Here is a 15,467-nt window from a genome sequence, read left to right as displayed (position 1 = left end):
AACTACAGACAATGAGAAATGTGTCTGGTACAAGGAGTCATTTGAAAAGAGCACTGGTCAAAAGCAGGACTTTAATCAGATCTTGAGTATTTTTGGGATCGGCCCTGAAAAGACAGAGACTGAACAGGAACACTGTGGTTTGTGTGTTTCAGGAGGAAACTGTCTCAGTTGTTGTCTCACATCACTTTCACTTTGTCTCCATCAGCTTTGAATGAAGACAAAACAACAGACTGGATTTATTCTTTATTTCAACTTTCAGCTTCTTCACACATTCGATTGTTATTGCTTCAAACATATATAAGAGATTTAAATGTAAATACACATGTAGAAGAAACAGACGTGATGAGGACAAACCCTCAGAGGGACTCGATCAGGACGCTCTCCAATGAACTGCTAGTTCAGATCAAGACAATCAAAAAGCACAGAAAGCTACACAGCAGCAGATCAACACGTCCGTCCACTAAATATGTGAATACAAGGAGGACGAGTGGATTCACACTTTACAAAGATGAGACGTGATAAAAACAAACCTTCAGCAGCTTCAACAAATAATCAGCTCATTGATTATGATCAGGATCAATACAGGTTCTAAAACATCCCAGAAGCTTATTTCTACATTGATTCAGAAAACAACAGCAACATTAGTTCTTTCAAACACATTCATGTCAGTGTCATTATAGATTCTGTCTTTACAAAGTGAGACTGAACATCTGGGATGAAGGAGGGCCAGTGTTTGATTGACAGCTGATCTCTGTGCGGAGCAGAAACGTCACCACGACGAACTTTGAGCAACAAACATGGAGACAAAAGAAGTTCAAGATTTAAACACAGAATCTAAATCACTGCTTTTAAAGACTCCAGACTATTTGAGTTTACAGAACTCAGCTGAGGATCCATAATAAACCCCAACTCCAGCATAGAGAGGCTGAGTGAATGTGGTCTGGACTCTGTGGAGGAGAGTCATGGTGTCAGAGACGCTGTAGAAGGACAGAACACCTGCACTGTGATCCAGGTACACTCCTACTCTGGAGGACGGAGGACCTGACACTGGAGTCTGGATGCTGTTGTGATAGAAGATATAACTGTTTCCATCATGATATAACCTCCAAGATTTATCATTGAATCCAAATCCACATTTATTTGACCTCCCTGCTCTGTTGATATTCTTGTATGTGACTGCTACACTAACTCCTCCTCCTCTTCTCTCCACCTCCCAGTAACAACGTCCAGTCAGACTCTCTCTACTCAGGACCTGAGGCCAATCAATGAATCTGTCTGGATGATCAGAATAAAACTGTTCTTCTCTCATTAATGTCACTTTTCTGTTTCCCTCAGATAATAACAGTTCTTTGTTTGCTGTGTTTGGATCCAGTGTGATTTCCTGTGGGTATTTGAAGAAGTCAGCTCTGGTCTTGGGCTCTGGTTGTGGCAGTAAAACATCCACTTGAGACACAATCTGTAAAATCTTTGTCTCTGTCTCACTCAGAATGTCCTGTAGTCGACCTCTGACCTGTGACACAGCTGCTGTCACGTCCTCAAAGTTCCTCAGAGGACGGATCCTGATGCTGGATGAGTGTGTAGATTCACTGAGTGACAGTGAGGGGGGGTAGTTGAGTAGAAACTGGATGTGATCCTCTGTGTGTGAGAGCTGCTTCAGTTCATCGTCTCTCCTCTTCAGCTCAGTGATCTCCTGCTCCAGTTTCTCCTGAAGCTCTTTGACTCGACTCACTTCAGTTTCCTGCTGGGATCTGATCTGCTGCTTCACATCAGAGCTTCTTTTCTCCAGCAGACGGATCAGCTCAGTGAAGATCTTCTCACTGTCCTCCACTGCTTTATCAGCAGAGCGGTTGACGGCCTCCTCCTCCTGTTGAAGCAGCTTCACATCTTTCTCTCTGTCCTGGAGTCTCTGCTGGATCGTTTGTCTCCTCGGCCCGAGCTCTCTCTGCCTCTCAGTCATTTCTGCTGCAGCTGTGACTGTGTCGTGGTCTTTATGTTCATCCACAGAGCAGAGATAACAGATACACTGCTGATCAGTGCGGCAGAACATCTTCTTCACCTCATCGTGACGAGAGCAGATGTTCTCCTGGAGCTTCTCGGAGGGCTCCACCAGCTTGTGCTTCTTAAATGGAGGTGACTGAAAATGAGGCTGGAGGTGTTTTTCACAATAAGAGGCCAAACAAACCAAACAGGACTTGAGAGCTTTGAGTTTTCTCCCAGTGCAGAAATCACAGGCCACATCTTCAGGTCCAGCATAGCAGTGATCAGCAGGAGCAGCTTGGAGTCCAGTCTTCTTCAGCTCCTCCACTAAATCAGCTAACATGGTGCTTTTCACCAGGACAGGGTTAAAAAAGGTTTTAGTTTGTTCAGTCTGGACTAATGTAAAAAACATGGCGGCCTCTGTAGAGAGGGTCCCCTCCATGTAAATATAAAGTATTTAAATATAAAGTATTTAAATATAAAGGGTATTTTCTGGGGTAAAGAAAACTACAATTCATATAATTTATATGAAACGAACGAGTGAAAACATCATGAGGATTATTCTACATTAAATATCTGCCAATAGATCCTTTCACCTGAATCTAACACACTGGAGCTTTAAGTTAAGGTTAAGGTCGTCTTTTCTGTCCCTGAGGGGCAATTTGGTTTTCAAACAGTAATCACACAGAACCCATAACCATCGTCACATACATAAATACATAAAGATAAAATCCATTAGTCCTTTGTTAAAATACTGAAATATCTTCTGATGTGTGTGTGTTGTCACCAGGCCTACAGCTTGTTTAAAAGGGGACAAATGATCTTAAAGATCTGATAAGTGTGACCACACATCACAGTCATGGAATGTGGTTTGATAAAAGTAGGTTTGAAGTTTGGACTCAAAGGAAGTTACTGACTCAGCCGGCTGTATGTCCTCAGGCAGGTTGTTCCACAGTCTCTGAATCTTATTTCTCAAACTCTGTCTTCGTGTTTAGCTGAGAATCTGGATCAGTCCAAAGTCTCCTGGATGTCCAGGATTAAAGATCTGTGATAAACTGAGCAGTCAGATCGTTTAGAGTTTTCAAGTCATTAGAAGAAGCTTCAAATCCTCTCAAGCTCAGAGTCAGTGTGAAGAGGCTGAAACCAGGCTGATGTGTTCCAACCTGTTTGCTCTGGTTCAAGTCCTGGCAGCAGAGTTCTGTTCTGTCTGAGGAGGTTCCACACGTTTCTCTACACACATCAAAACACTGTTGCACTGATTATTCACCTGAATACATCACATGCTTTTATTATGAAATGTCAAACATCTGTCTGCAGAGTAACAATATTTAAAGTAGTGTCACGTACTGTGTGGATGAAATGTTGAAATACTCTGAACACGTGAAATCATTTCTTAAAACACACAAACTGAATTGATAAGATAAGTTTATCTTTCCTGTCAACTTAATAAAATCAAGTCTGAATAACTTGCATTTTATTTTCTGTTGATTAAAATCACAACAAAATTGAAAAAAAAACCATTTAAGGAAAGAAATTAAAATCCCTGAAGATAAATTAAAATCAAATGAAAAACTAACCAATCCTCCACATGTTAATAATATTATCCATGAAATCTAAAGAGACATTCTGAGGAATATTCTGACATCTCCACCCAACGTTATCCTCGAACACCCACAGGTGGATCAATATGTAGATCATTGATTCATCTTCAGGGTCTGTGTGGGTGGAGGGGAAGCTCGTGGAACATGGTGACCAGCAAACACTCAGACACATTCCTAACACTCCACGTTGATCCTACGCTCCAACGTTAAAGCCCGACTATCGTACATGAACTCGACAGAGGCCACTGGCACCTGAAGAGTCCCTCCTGAGTCTGGAGAAGGTCCTGCACTGTCCATGCTTTACAAACTACTGACGGATACAACGGACTTTGGGATCTGGGCAACACAGAATATGTTGAAGGTACCTGACACTTGTTCTACTGTAACAATCTACTGAATAGAATCATATTCATGTTTGGATGAATGAAGAACTCGATGGACTGAATGTGACTGATGTTTTCTGTTGGGATCAACTGATTCACACCAAAGTCTGGGGAAGTCTCCGAGGACTACAGCTCACAGCTTCAGGCTCCACCCTCTCCTCGTCGCTCACGTCGGATTCTTCTTGTGTTTTCTTGTGTAATTGAATAATTTGATACATTTGAGTGTAAATCACACCGAGCAGACCTTCACTGAAATGTGCTGCAGAAATGAAGACTGCTGCCCTCTGGTGGCTGCAGCAGCACACTGCTCCGCTCCAGCCGTTCAGTCATACCTCGACTAGAAAAGCAACAAGTACTAAGATCTCTTCCTCAACAGAAAGTCCAGATACTACAAAGTCAAAGTACATTTACATCAGGTAACTGTACTTTATACACATTTCCCCTTCCTGGGTTATTTTTCATGCTCACAAATCTTTTCTTGCTTTAAGCCGTTTTTAATCCGTGTTGTTTTAATTTGAAGTGGTTAAAGTCAAACTGTCTTATTGATGTGACATGAGCCTCAGTTTGATTTACACAGATAGTAGAGATCTAATTTGATTTATATACAAATCACATATTCACAAATCACAGTTTGTCTCCGTTCTTAACTCAACAAGAGTGAAACTACCAGAGAAAGTTCATGAACAGTGACTGAAGCTCAGAGTCACGTGTGAGGATCCGTCTCCAGGACACAAGCACAGCAGAAGCTGCGTGTACCTGAACACATCGACACAACAACAGGATTCACCACAGTGATGAGAAAACACAGCGTCCAACATAAATGGAGGTGAACCAATGTTTAAGTCATGAATGGAAGAGAATAAGTCTGACAGGTGAAGGGAGCAGCAGTGACAGGTGTTGTCAGCACATTGTAGAGCCTGAACTTTTACTTGAGCTGTTTTAACACAAGTATCTGTCGAGCCTCATCAGTGCTTTGAGGCAGCTGGATGAGCTTTGGGCTGTTAGATTCAGTTCGTCGGGAGCTTGTTCCATTTCCCAGAACACAAAACTCACCTGAGCTCCATGTTGTGCGCGTATGGTCATAGTTTGTGTTCAAGCCACAGCTGAGCTTTAATCCACAGAAACTCCTTCAGATGAGCCCACTTGCTTTTTCAGTGAGATCAGTCATGAACGACCTTGTAGTCGGCCGACACCATCCTGTGGTTTGCAGAGCAGCTCGTGGATTTGTTTTGCAGTCGTCCAGACGTGAAATGCGGAGGTCAAGGTTGAGCCGTCAGCGCCAGGGTTCCTTCAGGTTGAACATCTGGCTACAACAGAAAAACAACCACTGTTTAACCTGAGAGAGAAAGAAAATCTGAAACACGGTGAACACATCTCAAATCTTTCAAACTAGTAAAAGATGAAAGGCACAAAAGTTCTTTGATATTGTCTTTGATTTTCCCTCTGGAGGAGAGAACCAACGTTCAACTACGGGAACCTGTTTGTTTTCTAAATGTATTTTTCACAGTGTGGAGTCAGACACTAGGGGGCAGCACTGGGAAAGTTATAATCCTGACAGCAATAAGATGATGGTGTTTAACGACTGTGACACTTGATCATCAGAATGAGACAATAACACAAAGTAACAACACTATGATGACAACAGTGAGAACTGTAATGAAACAGCTCACGTCCTGTACTGAGGCACGTTCACTGTGTTCACTCTTTAATCTAAACAATGTGAAAGAGTGAATTTAAAAGAAGATGAAATATATTCACACACTTATACACAACAACCTCCATCTTGTTTTCAACAGCAGACATTTGAAGCTTCAACACAAGCTGCGTGTCAGAGACTGAAGAGTTTCAGAATGTTCCTGTCGTGATCGTTTCACTGCTGAAGTTGATTCATGTTGTTTCCTCTTGACAAACTTCCACTCATCAGAAAACCACAACAGCTCAACCAGCTTCCGCCTCATCTGTGGCCGCAGGGGCTGATGGGAGGTTGGAGGACCCGTCTGATCTCACAGCTCGTCCTCGTTTGTCCTCGGCTGCATCAGAGCGCCACTTCTCCTCAGCTTCACCCGAGGAAACACGTCTGCGCAACATGCTTCTCCTCCCGGCGGCTGCTCTGTGCTGCCTGTGTTCAGGTGAGTGTTTCCAGCCAATCAGGAGCAAACAAACTCCACCTCACCGCCACACTCACCTCCGTCCATCTGTCTGTCCACAGCGCTGGTTACCATGGCAGCAGAGCTGATTCAGGACGAGTTTTCATTGACCAGCAGTGTTGGTGGAACGGCCTCGTTCAGATGTGGAGGAACTGATCAGTGTTATGAATATGTATTCTGGTACCAGAAGAAAGACACAGGGACATTCACACTGATTTTTCGTGTTGAAAAGAGGGATGGTTCTACTGATTTTGGTTACAGTCATCCTCAGAAAGACGACTTCACAGCTGAGAGAAAACCCAACAGCTATGAGTTGAAGATAAAGAAAGTTAAATCCGTTCATTCAGCCTCGTACTACTGCGTCTGTTTGAAAGATGGTAGCACACAGTGAGACATGATCTGTGCAGCCTGAACAAAAAGCAGCATGAGGAGCAGAGGAAGAGAGAAGTAAACCACAGCTTCACTTGTTTCACCTCCATCCGACAGTTGTTCTCCACCTTCATGTTCTCAAGACTCGTTTAGTGACATTTCAGCAGCTTTGCTGTCGTTCCACAGACGAACCTTCTCCATCACCGCCCTTTAAAGAGCCAATCAGAGCGTCTCATCTGAGTTCAACCCTCACACCAACACTTTGCTGATCTGGAAGAAAGAACCGCCAACGTTAATCGTGACCAACTCGACCAATAAGACCAACCGGTGCATCGTGACCATTAAAACAAGTCTTCTGCAAATAACGCGTTCGCTAGTTTAACCGACAGCAGGTTCACCTTGGTGGAGAAGGAGAGGACCAAGAAGAACTAGAATCACTGTGCTGAGGTCGTAGACCTCCACCAACCAGGACACCTTCAGTCCCTCCAGCTGTTCCCGACATCTTACATTCACATCAATGTGAGCTCGCTGTGACCTTTGACCTCTGACAGTGATAACTGGTCAAAACATGAAGACGTTCTCTGGACAGACTTGACATATCGTGTTACAGATGTGAGGCCGCAGTGACCTTCGACCTTCGAGGACAACATCTCATCAGTTCATCTGTAAATCTGAGTGAACGTTTGTGCCAAATCTAAAAGGATCATCTCAAGGTGTTCTGAAGATTACGTGTTCACGAGGCAAAGAGGGCTTTGTGAGGTCACCGTGACCTTGACCTTCGACCTTCGAGCACCAACTTCTAGTGAGGTCATCCTTGAGTCCAAGTGAAGGTTTGTAGCAAACTTGAAGAAATTCCGTCGAGGTATTCGTGAGATATCGTGTTCGCAAGATGAGACGGACGATCTGAAACCAGAAGAAGAGAAAAGTAACTAAATTCATAAAATCACGTGAAACATGAAAATCATCCGGAGCAACATCGCTAACTTTTCATATCGTAGTAATGACCTCATCATCATCTCTAGCACATGGGGAGAAATGATGGTTAATCCTGAAAAGCTGCGTCTCATTGGTCGCTACACTTGTGATGTAATGTTATGACATCATCATGACATCATCATGTCGACTATACCCGCCTACAACCTGAACCGAACATGCTAATATTAGCTTCTAATCACTGAACACAAAGACCAGCTGAGTTCTGAAAGTATGGGACAGAATGAAAGTTTGACCTGATGGTGGCGCTACATGAAGAGTCTGAGGCTCCTCAGAGTCGGTGCGGTTCATCCTGAGGGAACATGAATGTTGTGTTGGCGTGAACATCGTTGAGCTCAGATGGTTTTTGTCTGAGTCTCTTTCACTGTGGATCTTTGGCTCTTTGGCTCTGGAACTAAACTGTTTGTAACAGGTAAGAAAACACTTTTATTTCCCTTCACTCGTTTTATTGTTGAAATCAGATTGAAAGTGTTTAAACGTGGAGATTTTTCCTCGTTAGGACAAATTCTCTTTTTCTGCTTCAGGTTTGTTCAGATTCTAAAAAGTCTGAAACGTTTTCTGGATTCTCTTCAGCTGCTGCAGAACGAATCAGAGTTTTCTTTCCTCGTCCTGAAATAAATTCACACTTCAACGCCGTCAAACATTCTCCTGCTCCGTCCACTTCGAGTCTTTACATTCAAGCTCCTGAAACTTTAAATAGAACTTCAAAAATACCAAATTAACAAAGTTGTTGTCTCTGATAAATATTTTACATGAAATCATCATTTCACAAAAACAAAAAATCCACTTCAATATTGTAAAAGTTGTTTAAACCTGATATTTAGGTTTTTGATATAGTGCCTGCTGATATATATCAATGTATACGATGAAGTATTTTACTGACTCACAGTAAATACATGTAGGATTTAACGTCACAGATGTTTTGATGAATGTAATTGCTCTTTAATGGTGAATGTGTATTTTTTATTCACAATAATGAAAAATATATTTGGAATAAATTAAAGACAAATAGATTCTATGTTTTTCATTATATCCCAAATATTTGTTTTATGATAATATTCTTTAAATGACTTGAATATTTCTTGGTCCACAATTATATTTGGTTTGATGTAGAATTTGTTAAAAGTTAAATGACGGAACTTTTAGTGTAAATACACGAATCATGTAATTATAAATATTTAGAACTAAACCGACACAAAATAAATATTTTTAAAATTATATATGAAGAAATTATTATTATTGTATAATATATAAAAACACTGTGTAATTATAAATATCAACAAAGTATATGAGCAACAAAGTCCTGTAGTATTTATATCTATATTTATATTTAAAGAGAACATGTACACACATTTACAATAGAAACAGTGATGAAATCTGTTTCAGATCAAATGGAGTTGAACGGCTGTGACTGTGTCTCTGATGATGTAATAATATATAACGATGCCGTGCAGCACAGCAGGTGAATCTATATGTGGTGTATTGATGAGGTGTTTCCAGGATCAGACTGTGAAGAGCTGCTGTTCATGTGTGTTGTTCAGATAAGCAGGTGGTGAAGCCGGTGGTGAGCGTGTACCCGGCAGCATCCAGAGCCCTGGACGGGAAGAGCGTCCTGCTGTGTGTGGCCTCCAACATGTCTCCTCCTCTGGTCCACTTCTCCTGGAAGAGACAGAAGGAGGGTGGTCCTCTGGAGGACCTGACCTCTGCTCAGGGAGAGCAGCTGGAGCTCAGGGTGCCAGAACGCACCGCCGCCATCATGGTGGTTGACCGGGACGCATCCTACACGTACAAATACCGCTGCAACGTCAGGCATGAGGGAGGCCGGGTGGAGGCCGCGGCAGAGCAAGGTGAAGGAGGTTTGGTGACTGTGTTGAGCTTCATGTCTGTGTCTCTTTATTCCAGAGCGTGGTCTTTCAGTTTGAGAGCAGGACTTATTAATTTCACACTTTGGAAAGCTTTCGTTCAAAACCCTGCGCTAGCGCTCAGAAAGCCTCTGCTTGTGCTCAGACTGAGTCAGAACAAGGATCTCAGCTTTAGCTTTCCTCTGACAGGAGGCCGGTGTCATGATGGAGCCGTGCAGGGCGGGAGTGCGTGAACCCGGGTTAATTAGCTGCCGGTCCAGCACTCTCAAAGATGTTGACACGAACGCACACACAAGGACGAGACAACTTGATTTGTCAACATCACACCTGGAATTCTAGTGGTTGGGACATTTGGACAAATCAAACACAAATCAATCTGAGAGCAGAAGTTTCAGGTGCACAGAACAACGTGAACACGAGGAGAAGCTGGAGCTGCAGCTGTCAGAGCCACAGACACATAGAGCACAAGCAGGGCTGTTTGAGTGTGAATGTGGGGTTTAGAGTGAAAGCATCTTACAATCTGAACATGAACGATAAGAGGAGATACGTCCTGCTCTCAAACTGAAAGACCACATTCTGAAGCAGAGAGGACAAAACTCATGTGGAGACAGAGAGAGAAGACGACTGAGCCTGACTTCTTGAATTCTTTCAGAGGTTCCTGCACTTCCAGCACCGACGCCTCCATCAACAACGCCTCCATCAACGACATCTCCATCAACGACATCTCCATCAACGACGCCTCTATCAGAGACGCCTACTTCAGAGACGTCTCCATCAAAGACGTCTCCATCAGAGACGTCTCCATCAAAGACGCCTCCATCAAAGACGCCTCCATCAGAGACGTCTCCATCAAAGACGTCTCCATCAGAGACGTCTCCATCAAAGATGCCTCCATCAAAGACGCCTCCATCAGAGACGTCTCCATCAAAGACGCCTCCATCAAAGACGCCTCCATCAGCGACGCCTCCATCAAAGACGTCTCCATCAAAGACGCCTACTTCAGAGACGTCTCCATCAAAGACGTCTCCATCAAAGACGCCTCCATCAGAGACGTCTCCATCAAAGACGCCTCCATCAAAGACGCCTCCATCAGAGACGTCTCCATCAAAGACGCCTCCATCAGCGACGCCTCCATCAAGGACGTCTCCATCAAAGACGCCTCCATCAGCGACGCCTCCATCAGCGACGTCTCCATCAACGCCACCTCCATCAACGCCTCCTCCATCAACGCCTCCTCCATCAACGCCTCCTCCATCAACGACGCCTCCATCAACGCCTCCTCCATCAGCGACGCCTCCAGCACCGACCTGGTCTCAGCAGCAGCTGAAGCTGCTGTGTCTGCTCTACACGGTGCTGATGGTGAAGAGTCTGGTTTACTGCTGTGGACTCTCTCTGATCAACATCCTCAGAAACAGAGAGCGTCCACCTGCTGCACACAAGAGGACCAAGCTTCCTCCAGCTGCTTCAACTTCTCACTGACTCCTGCTGAGTTCACTGAGCTTCTCTTCTGACTTCAAATGTAACATTTGTCTGAACGGTAACTTTGCAAAGTATAAAATAAAGGTTTTGTTTTGCTGAAGATTAAACCTCACAAATAAAACAGTGATTATTCAGTCTCATCTCATTCACATCTGATGTTACTGACCGCTCGTCTATATGCATCAATAATAATTCAATGAACATGATGAAGCTCCTTAAAATCATCATTCAGCCTCGGTTGCATGAATTATTATTAAACATGTTAAAAACGTTTGAATGTGTTTTCTGCTGAACAAGAAAACATGGTTTGAATACAAAGTACAAAAATAACATGAGCACAGTATGATTCTAAATCCACACGGTTTCATACATACATGTATTTGCTGACAGTGAAGCATGTACAACATCTGATCCTCTAGGACAGAAATTAATAAACTGTCATTTTTACAAAAGTACAGATTTCCTCTGTTAAAACTTTGATTTTTATCCAGTGGATCAAATTAAAATCCAGATAATGTCCAAGTAAAAAATATCTCTGATGCTTATAAAACGTGTGCGATCATTTCTCCGAGAGGCCGTGTGCTGCGTACACAGTTCCAGTCCAGTGGTTGAACACGCTTCATATTCACTCAGAGTTAGTTTGAACTTTCAGGAGTCGTTGGAACAGGATTTGGCCTGATTATCAAACAGAGAAGAAGAAAACAGGATGTTTTGGTGCAGTTGGTCCGTCAAAATAAAAGGATTTGAAAAACCAAACAGTAAAAGACGGATTCTTTATTTCTGTGTTTCAGTACGATGGAGATCGACTCATTGTTGAAACACTTGTTGAACAATCATCTGTTTATTAATACACACTTTAGTCTAATTATTGTAGTTCTGCTAATACTCAGACACTGTGTGTGTGTGTGTGTGTGTGTGAGTGTGTGTGAGTGTATGTGAGTGTGTGTGTGAGTGTGAGTGTGTGTGAGTGTGAGTGTGCGTGTGTGAGTGTGTGTGTGTGTGAGTGTGAGTTTGTGAGTGTGTGTGTGTGTGAGTGTGTGTGTGTGTGTGTGTGTGAGTGTGTGTGAGAGTGTGCGTGTGTGAGTGTGTGTGTGTGTGTGTGTGTGTGTGTGTGTGTGTGAGAGAGTGTGTGTGTGTGAGTGTGTGAGTGTGTGTGAGTGTGAGTGTGTGTGAGTGTGAGTGTGTGTGTGGTTTTTAAAAACAACAGTCGACAGTTGAGCTGTGTGGTTTCTCTTGAGGGTTTGAAAGTTTTAACTTCAACAACACGACGACAGTTAAAACTTTCAGACCGTGAGAAACTTCAACTGAGACAAATGTGCTTTGATCAAATCGACAGTGACGCTCACTCAAAGAGCAGCGAGAGGAAATGTTTCCGTCTCTGATGTCGAGATGAGTTTGTTAAGTTCTTCGTTAGCAGGTGACACAGTGGTGCCTTGATTCTGGATCAAGGTTTCATATGAAGCTCAGTTGAAATAAAACGCTGGATTCAGTTTTGAATAAGACAAACTGTGAAACGTCTCGATGCATTTCTCAGTTTTTTAAAGAGAATCATTTATTTTTAGAATGAATAATAATTTGGTTCACTTCTCAAAACCAAGATCCAAAGTGCGTCACAAAGTAAAAACACACAAGTGAAATGAAGACAACAGAAACACACACACAGTTAAAAACAGTCAACTGGACTTCAGGTGACGACAAACACCACATCTCATACATGCAGCTGAATGAACACACACATGGCACAGGACAGACAGCTCCTCAGGGCAGGACTCAGCCGTCCACCTCTGAAGGACAAGGGACGTTCATTTGAAGACAACATGTCCACACGTTGTCCAGGGAGGACAGATGGAGAAGTCGTCTACGTGAAACCTCTGAACAGAGGAGGTCAAAGGGCTTCACTCCTCCTCTGCTCAGCTCTATGATGTGAGGACATCACAGGATGGAGGCCTGTCGTGTTTCTTTCTGTTGTTTGATCACGTCTGAAGAATCACACCCCCCCCCCCCCATCATAGTGATGAGGAGATAATGAGGGAATTTTCATTTTTGGGTGAACTATCCCTTTAAGTCTGACTCTTCCTCCTCCATCCTGCTGCAGCCTCACTCTCTCTCTCTCTCTCCTCCCTCCCCCTCTCCCTCTCTCTCACTGCCCCCCCTCCCTCTCTCTCCCTCCCTCCCTCTCTCTCTCTCTCTCCCCCCTCCCTCTCCCTCCCTCCCTCTCTCTCTCTCTCCCCCTCTCCCTCCCTCTCTCTCTGCGGCGGCCGCTCATCACACAGTCAGGACCACAGGACCGAGCCGAGCCGGGACATCTATCGAATAAAGGCACCATGACAGAAACGAGTAAAACCCACGTCATCCTGTTGTCCTGCGGGAGCTTCAACCCCATCACTAAAGGACACGTCCATATGTTCGGTGAGTGTGTGTGTGTGTGTGCGCGCGCGCTGTCCAGCAGGGTGGTGCTGAAATGATCGGCGGCTCGAGACCAAACACAAAAGAGACATCGATGATGTAACCCGGGTCAGGAGGCGGAAGTGTTCCGTGCTAAAGCACCGCAGGCCTCGTGGCGCAGCCGAGAAAAGAAACGCACTCCAGGATCCTCGGGGATCCTGGAGGTTCAGGCACAAACACGCTGTAAAACACACTGAGTCAAAGGAAAGTGGAACACTGATGCCTTGCTCAGTGGCATGAAGAGAGGAGCCGACAGACACCAATGATTCAAAGACGAGAAGACTTTCAAGCTATTTGATGATGTTATATGTTCAGATCAATCACAGATGGAGTTTATTAAAAAATCAAGTTGTACCTGCAGACCTGATCAAAAACAGAACTGAATCAAATTAATAAGAGTAAAGGCCACAAACACACGACACTGACATTAATATTGAGACAGATTCAAACAATAATCCGTCACCCACATCAACACAACAGAGCTAAATGTTCCACGGAAACTGAAGATGAGAGGAAAATATATTCGTACTCAGTTTTTCTCTGTAATTTTATGACAGGTCTCAGCTTTTTCTCTGCTAGCATGCTAAGCTCTTAGCCTATGTGGCTTTATCGTCAATGTTAGCGTCCATGTTGCTGTTAGCGTCCATGTTGCTGTTTAGCGGCTGTGTTCTCACCACACCACGTACACGTCTCCCCACATCCTAACCACGACCTCATGACGTCTGAAGGTTTCGTGTTATGTCTGTTTCACATTTCCCGTTTGTGTGTTTGCAGAAAAAGCCCGAGAGTATCTGCACAAAACAGGACGCTTCATCGTGATCGGAGGCATCATCTCACCAGTGCACGACTCCTACGTGAAACCTGTAAGTACCGATGGAATCAGTACGGAGCTGGTTGCTGATTGGTTTGATCTGGTTTGAGAGCGTGAGTTTCACATGTAGTCAGAGAACATGGAGCCTCATGCAGCTGCTGCTGTTTCTTCTCTGCTGGAATTAATGAAGTCTTGTCCTACTTTCTCTGGCTCCGTACGAACACAGGACATGAATAATAGATGGAACAGAAAGTCTGAGACGCAGCGGGAACCTGCAGCTTCATGCTGACGTGATTTTATTATTACATCACTGGTCATACGTGTTCATCCCCCTGCCCGTCATAGATCCGCCCACTGACCATTCACCACGTGCAGTTTTCACCTCGAGTGCTGCTCCGAAGAGGTTGATTGACAGCTGCAGTTCCAGATGAGAACATGTGACCTCTGACTAATTAGTATGCAGAAAGTCCCACTGTGATTGGTTGTATTCCTGTTACCCCTGACAATGACATCATCACTAACCATGTTTTAGAACAAGAAATGTTTTGTTTTGATCATTTTAATAAAACTGTTAATGAGCCTGTTGACGAGAGATATTTGATGATGTTTGATGAACACTTAGTTTTATAATCGCGACCATGTGACTGAGTTCACACTGAAATACCAACGAGAACCGTGCAGAGCTGTGGTTCCGCCTCCTCAGACTCTGCCACCTCTGATTGGATGTCTCTGTCCAGCTGACCATGTGTACTTTGTGTACTTTGTGTGTGTGTGTGCGTGCAGGGTCTGGTGTCCAGCAAACATCGTCTCACCATGTGTCAGCTGGCGGTTCAGTCGTCTGACTGGATCAGGTGAGTTTATTTACATTGCGTGTTATTTCTGATTTTTCTTTCTCAGTAAAATCTCAGATTTTAACATTAGAAGGAAAATCAACTGAGTTTTTACTCTTAGACTCAGAAAATAAAAATACTAACTATAAGTTTTATTTTTTGTTGCTTATTTTGTCATGAATAATTGATATTATCAAGAAAATCCTTTAAAAGAAAAAAAGGCTTTTAATGTGAAGTTTTAGCAGGAAGTAGGGATGTCACTGCTGTGAGGTAAATGAATCAGTGAAGTTTGTGTTGAAGCCTCGTTATGACCTCAGTGTTTGATGATGTCAGGGTGGACCCCTGGGAGTGTTACCAGGACACCTGGCAGACCACCTGCAGCGTGCTGGAGCATCACCGTGACCTCATGAAGGTGTGCACGACTAAAATCTTTCTCTTGATTTCTTCATTTTGTATTTTGATCAACGGGAAACATCACGTCACAGACAAAATGAAGATCAGACAAAATGGTCGAATTAACAATGATGTCAAAAGTGATGTTGATCTGAATGAATAAATAAAAACAAAGAT

At 43.6% G+C, this 15,467-nt stretch overlaps 3 protein-coding genes across 4 annotated transcripts in view; 2 read left to right on the top strand and 1 right to left on the bottom strand.

The window, feature by feature from the left end:
- Window positions 1-230: 230 nt before the first annotated feature.
- Window positions 231-2,356, bottom strand: LOC109646072 (tripartite motif-containing protein 16-like). Its single transcript, XM_069511431.1, has one exon. The coding sequence runs from the start codon at window positions 2,318-2,320 to the stop codon at window positions 863-865; it is 1,458 nt and encodes a 485-aa protein (XP_069367532.1). The 5' UTR covers window positions 2,321-2,356; the 3' UTR covers window positions 231-862.
- Window positions 2,357-8,913: 6,557 nt separating this feature from the next.
- LOC138405138 (uncharacterized protein in mobD 3'region-like) lies at window positions 8,914-10,938 on the top strand. The gene is made up of 4 exons (XM_069511625.1): window positions 8,914-8,932; window positions 9,012-9,149; window positions 9,287-9,317; window positions 9,985-10,938. Exons 1-4 carry the CDS (start codon window positions 8,914-8,916, stop codon window positions 10,841-10,843), a joined length of 1,047 nt encoding a protein of 348 aa, XP_069367726.1. The 3' UTR covers window positions 10,844-10,938.
- Window positions 10,939-12,952: 2,014 nt separating this feature from the next.
- Window positions 12,953-15,467, top strand: part of nmnat2 (nicotinamide nucleotide adenylyltransferase 2) — an 8,128-nt gene continuing 5,613 nt past the window's right edge. Inside the window, exons 1-4 of one of the 2 annotated variants that reach the window (XM_069511479.1) lie at window positions 12,953-13,220; window positions 14,031-14,119; window positions 14,851-14,918; window positions 15,231-15,309. In XM_069511479.1, coding sequence (XP_069367580.1) covers window positions 13,136-13,220; window positions 14,031-14,119; window positions 14,851-14,918; window positions 15,231-15,309 — 321 coding nt within the window. In that variant the 5' untranslated portion in view covers window positions 12,953-13,135. The remainder of the gene's footprint in view (window positions 13,221-14,030; window positions 14,120-14,850; window positions 14,919-15,230; window positions 15,310-15,467) is intronic. The other variant, XM_069511478.1, reaches the window with a different exon arrangement.

The sequence above is a fragment of the Paralichthys olivaceus genome, chromosome 16, assembly GCF_024713975.1.
Source record: "Paralichthys olivaceus isolate ysfri-2021 chromosome 16, ASM2471397v2, whole genome shotgun sequence".
In the NCBI taxonomy this organism is placed as follows: domain Eukaryota; kingdom Metazoa; phylum Chordata; class Actinopteri; order Pleuronectiformes; family Paralichthyidae; genus Paralichthys; species Paralichthys olivaceus.
The sequence above is the reverse complement of the archived record's forward strand: the minus strand, read 5'-3'. Positions and strand labels throughout refer to the sequence as shown.

Bases quoted from the DNA above. Each gene is read 5' to 3' on its own strand.
- LOC109646072 (XM_069511431.1), bottom strand. From the start codon at position 2,320: ATGTTAGCTGATTTAGTGGAGGAGCTGAAGAAGACTGGACTCCAAGCT.
- LOC138405138 (XM_069511625.1), top strand. The intron at 9,150-9,286 runs GTGGTCCTCTGG...GTCAGGCATGAG, and splicing joins CTGGAAGAGACAGAAGGAGG to GGAGGCCGGGTGGAGGCCGC. The intron at 9,318-9,984 runs GTGAAGGAGGTT...GAATTCTTTCAG, and splicing joins GGAGGCCGCGGCAGAGCAAG to AGGTTCCTGCACTTCCAGCA.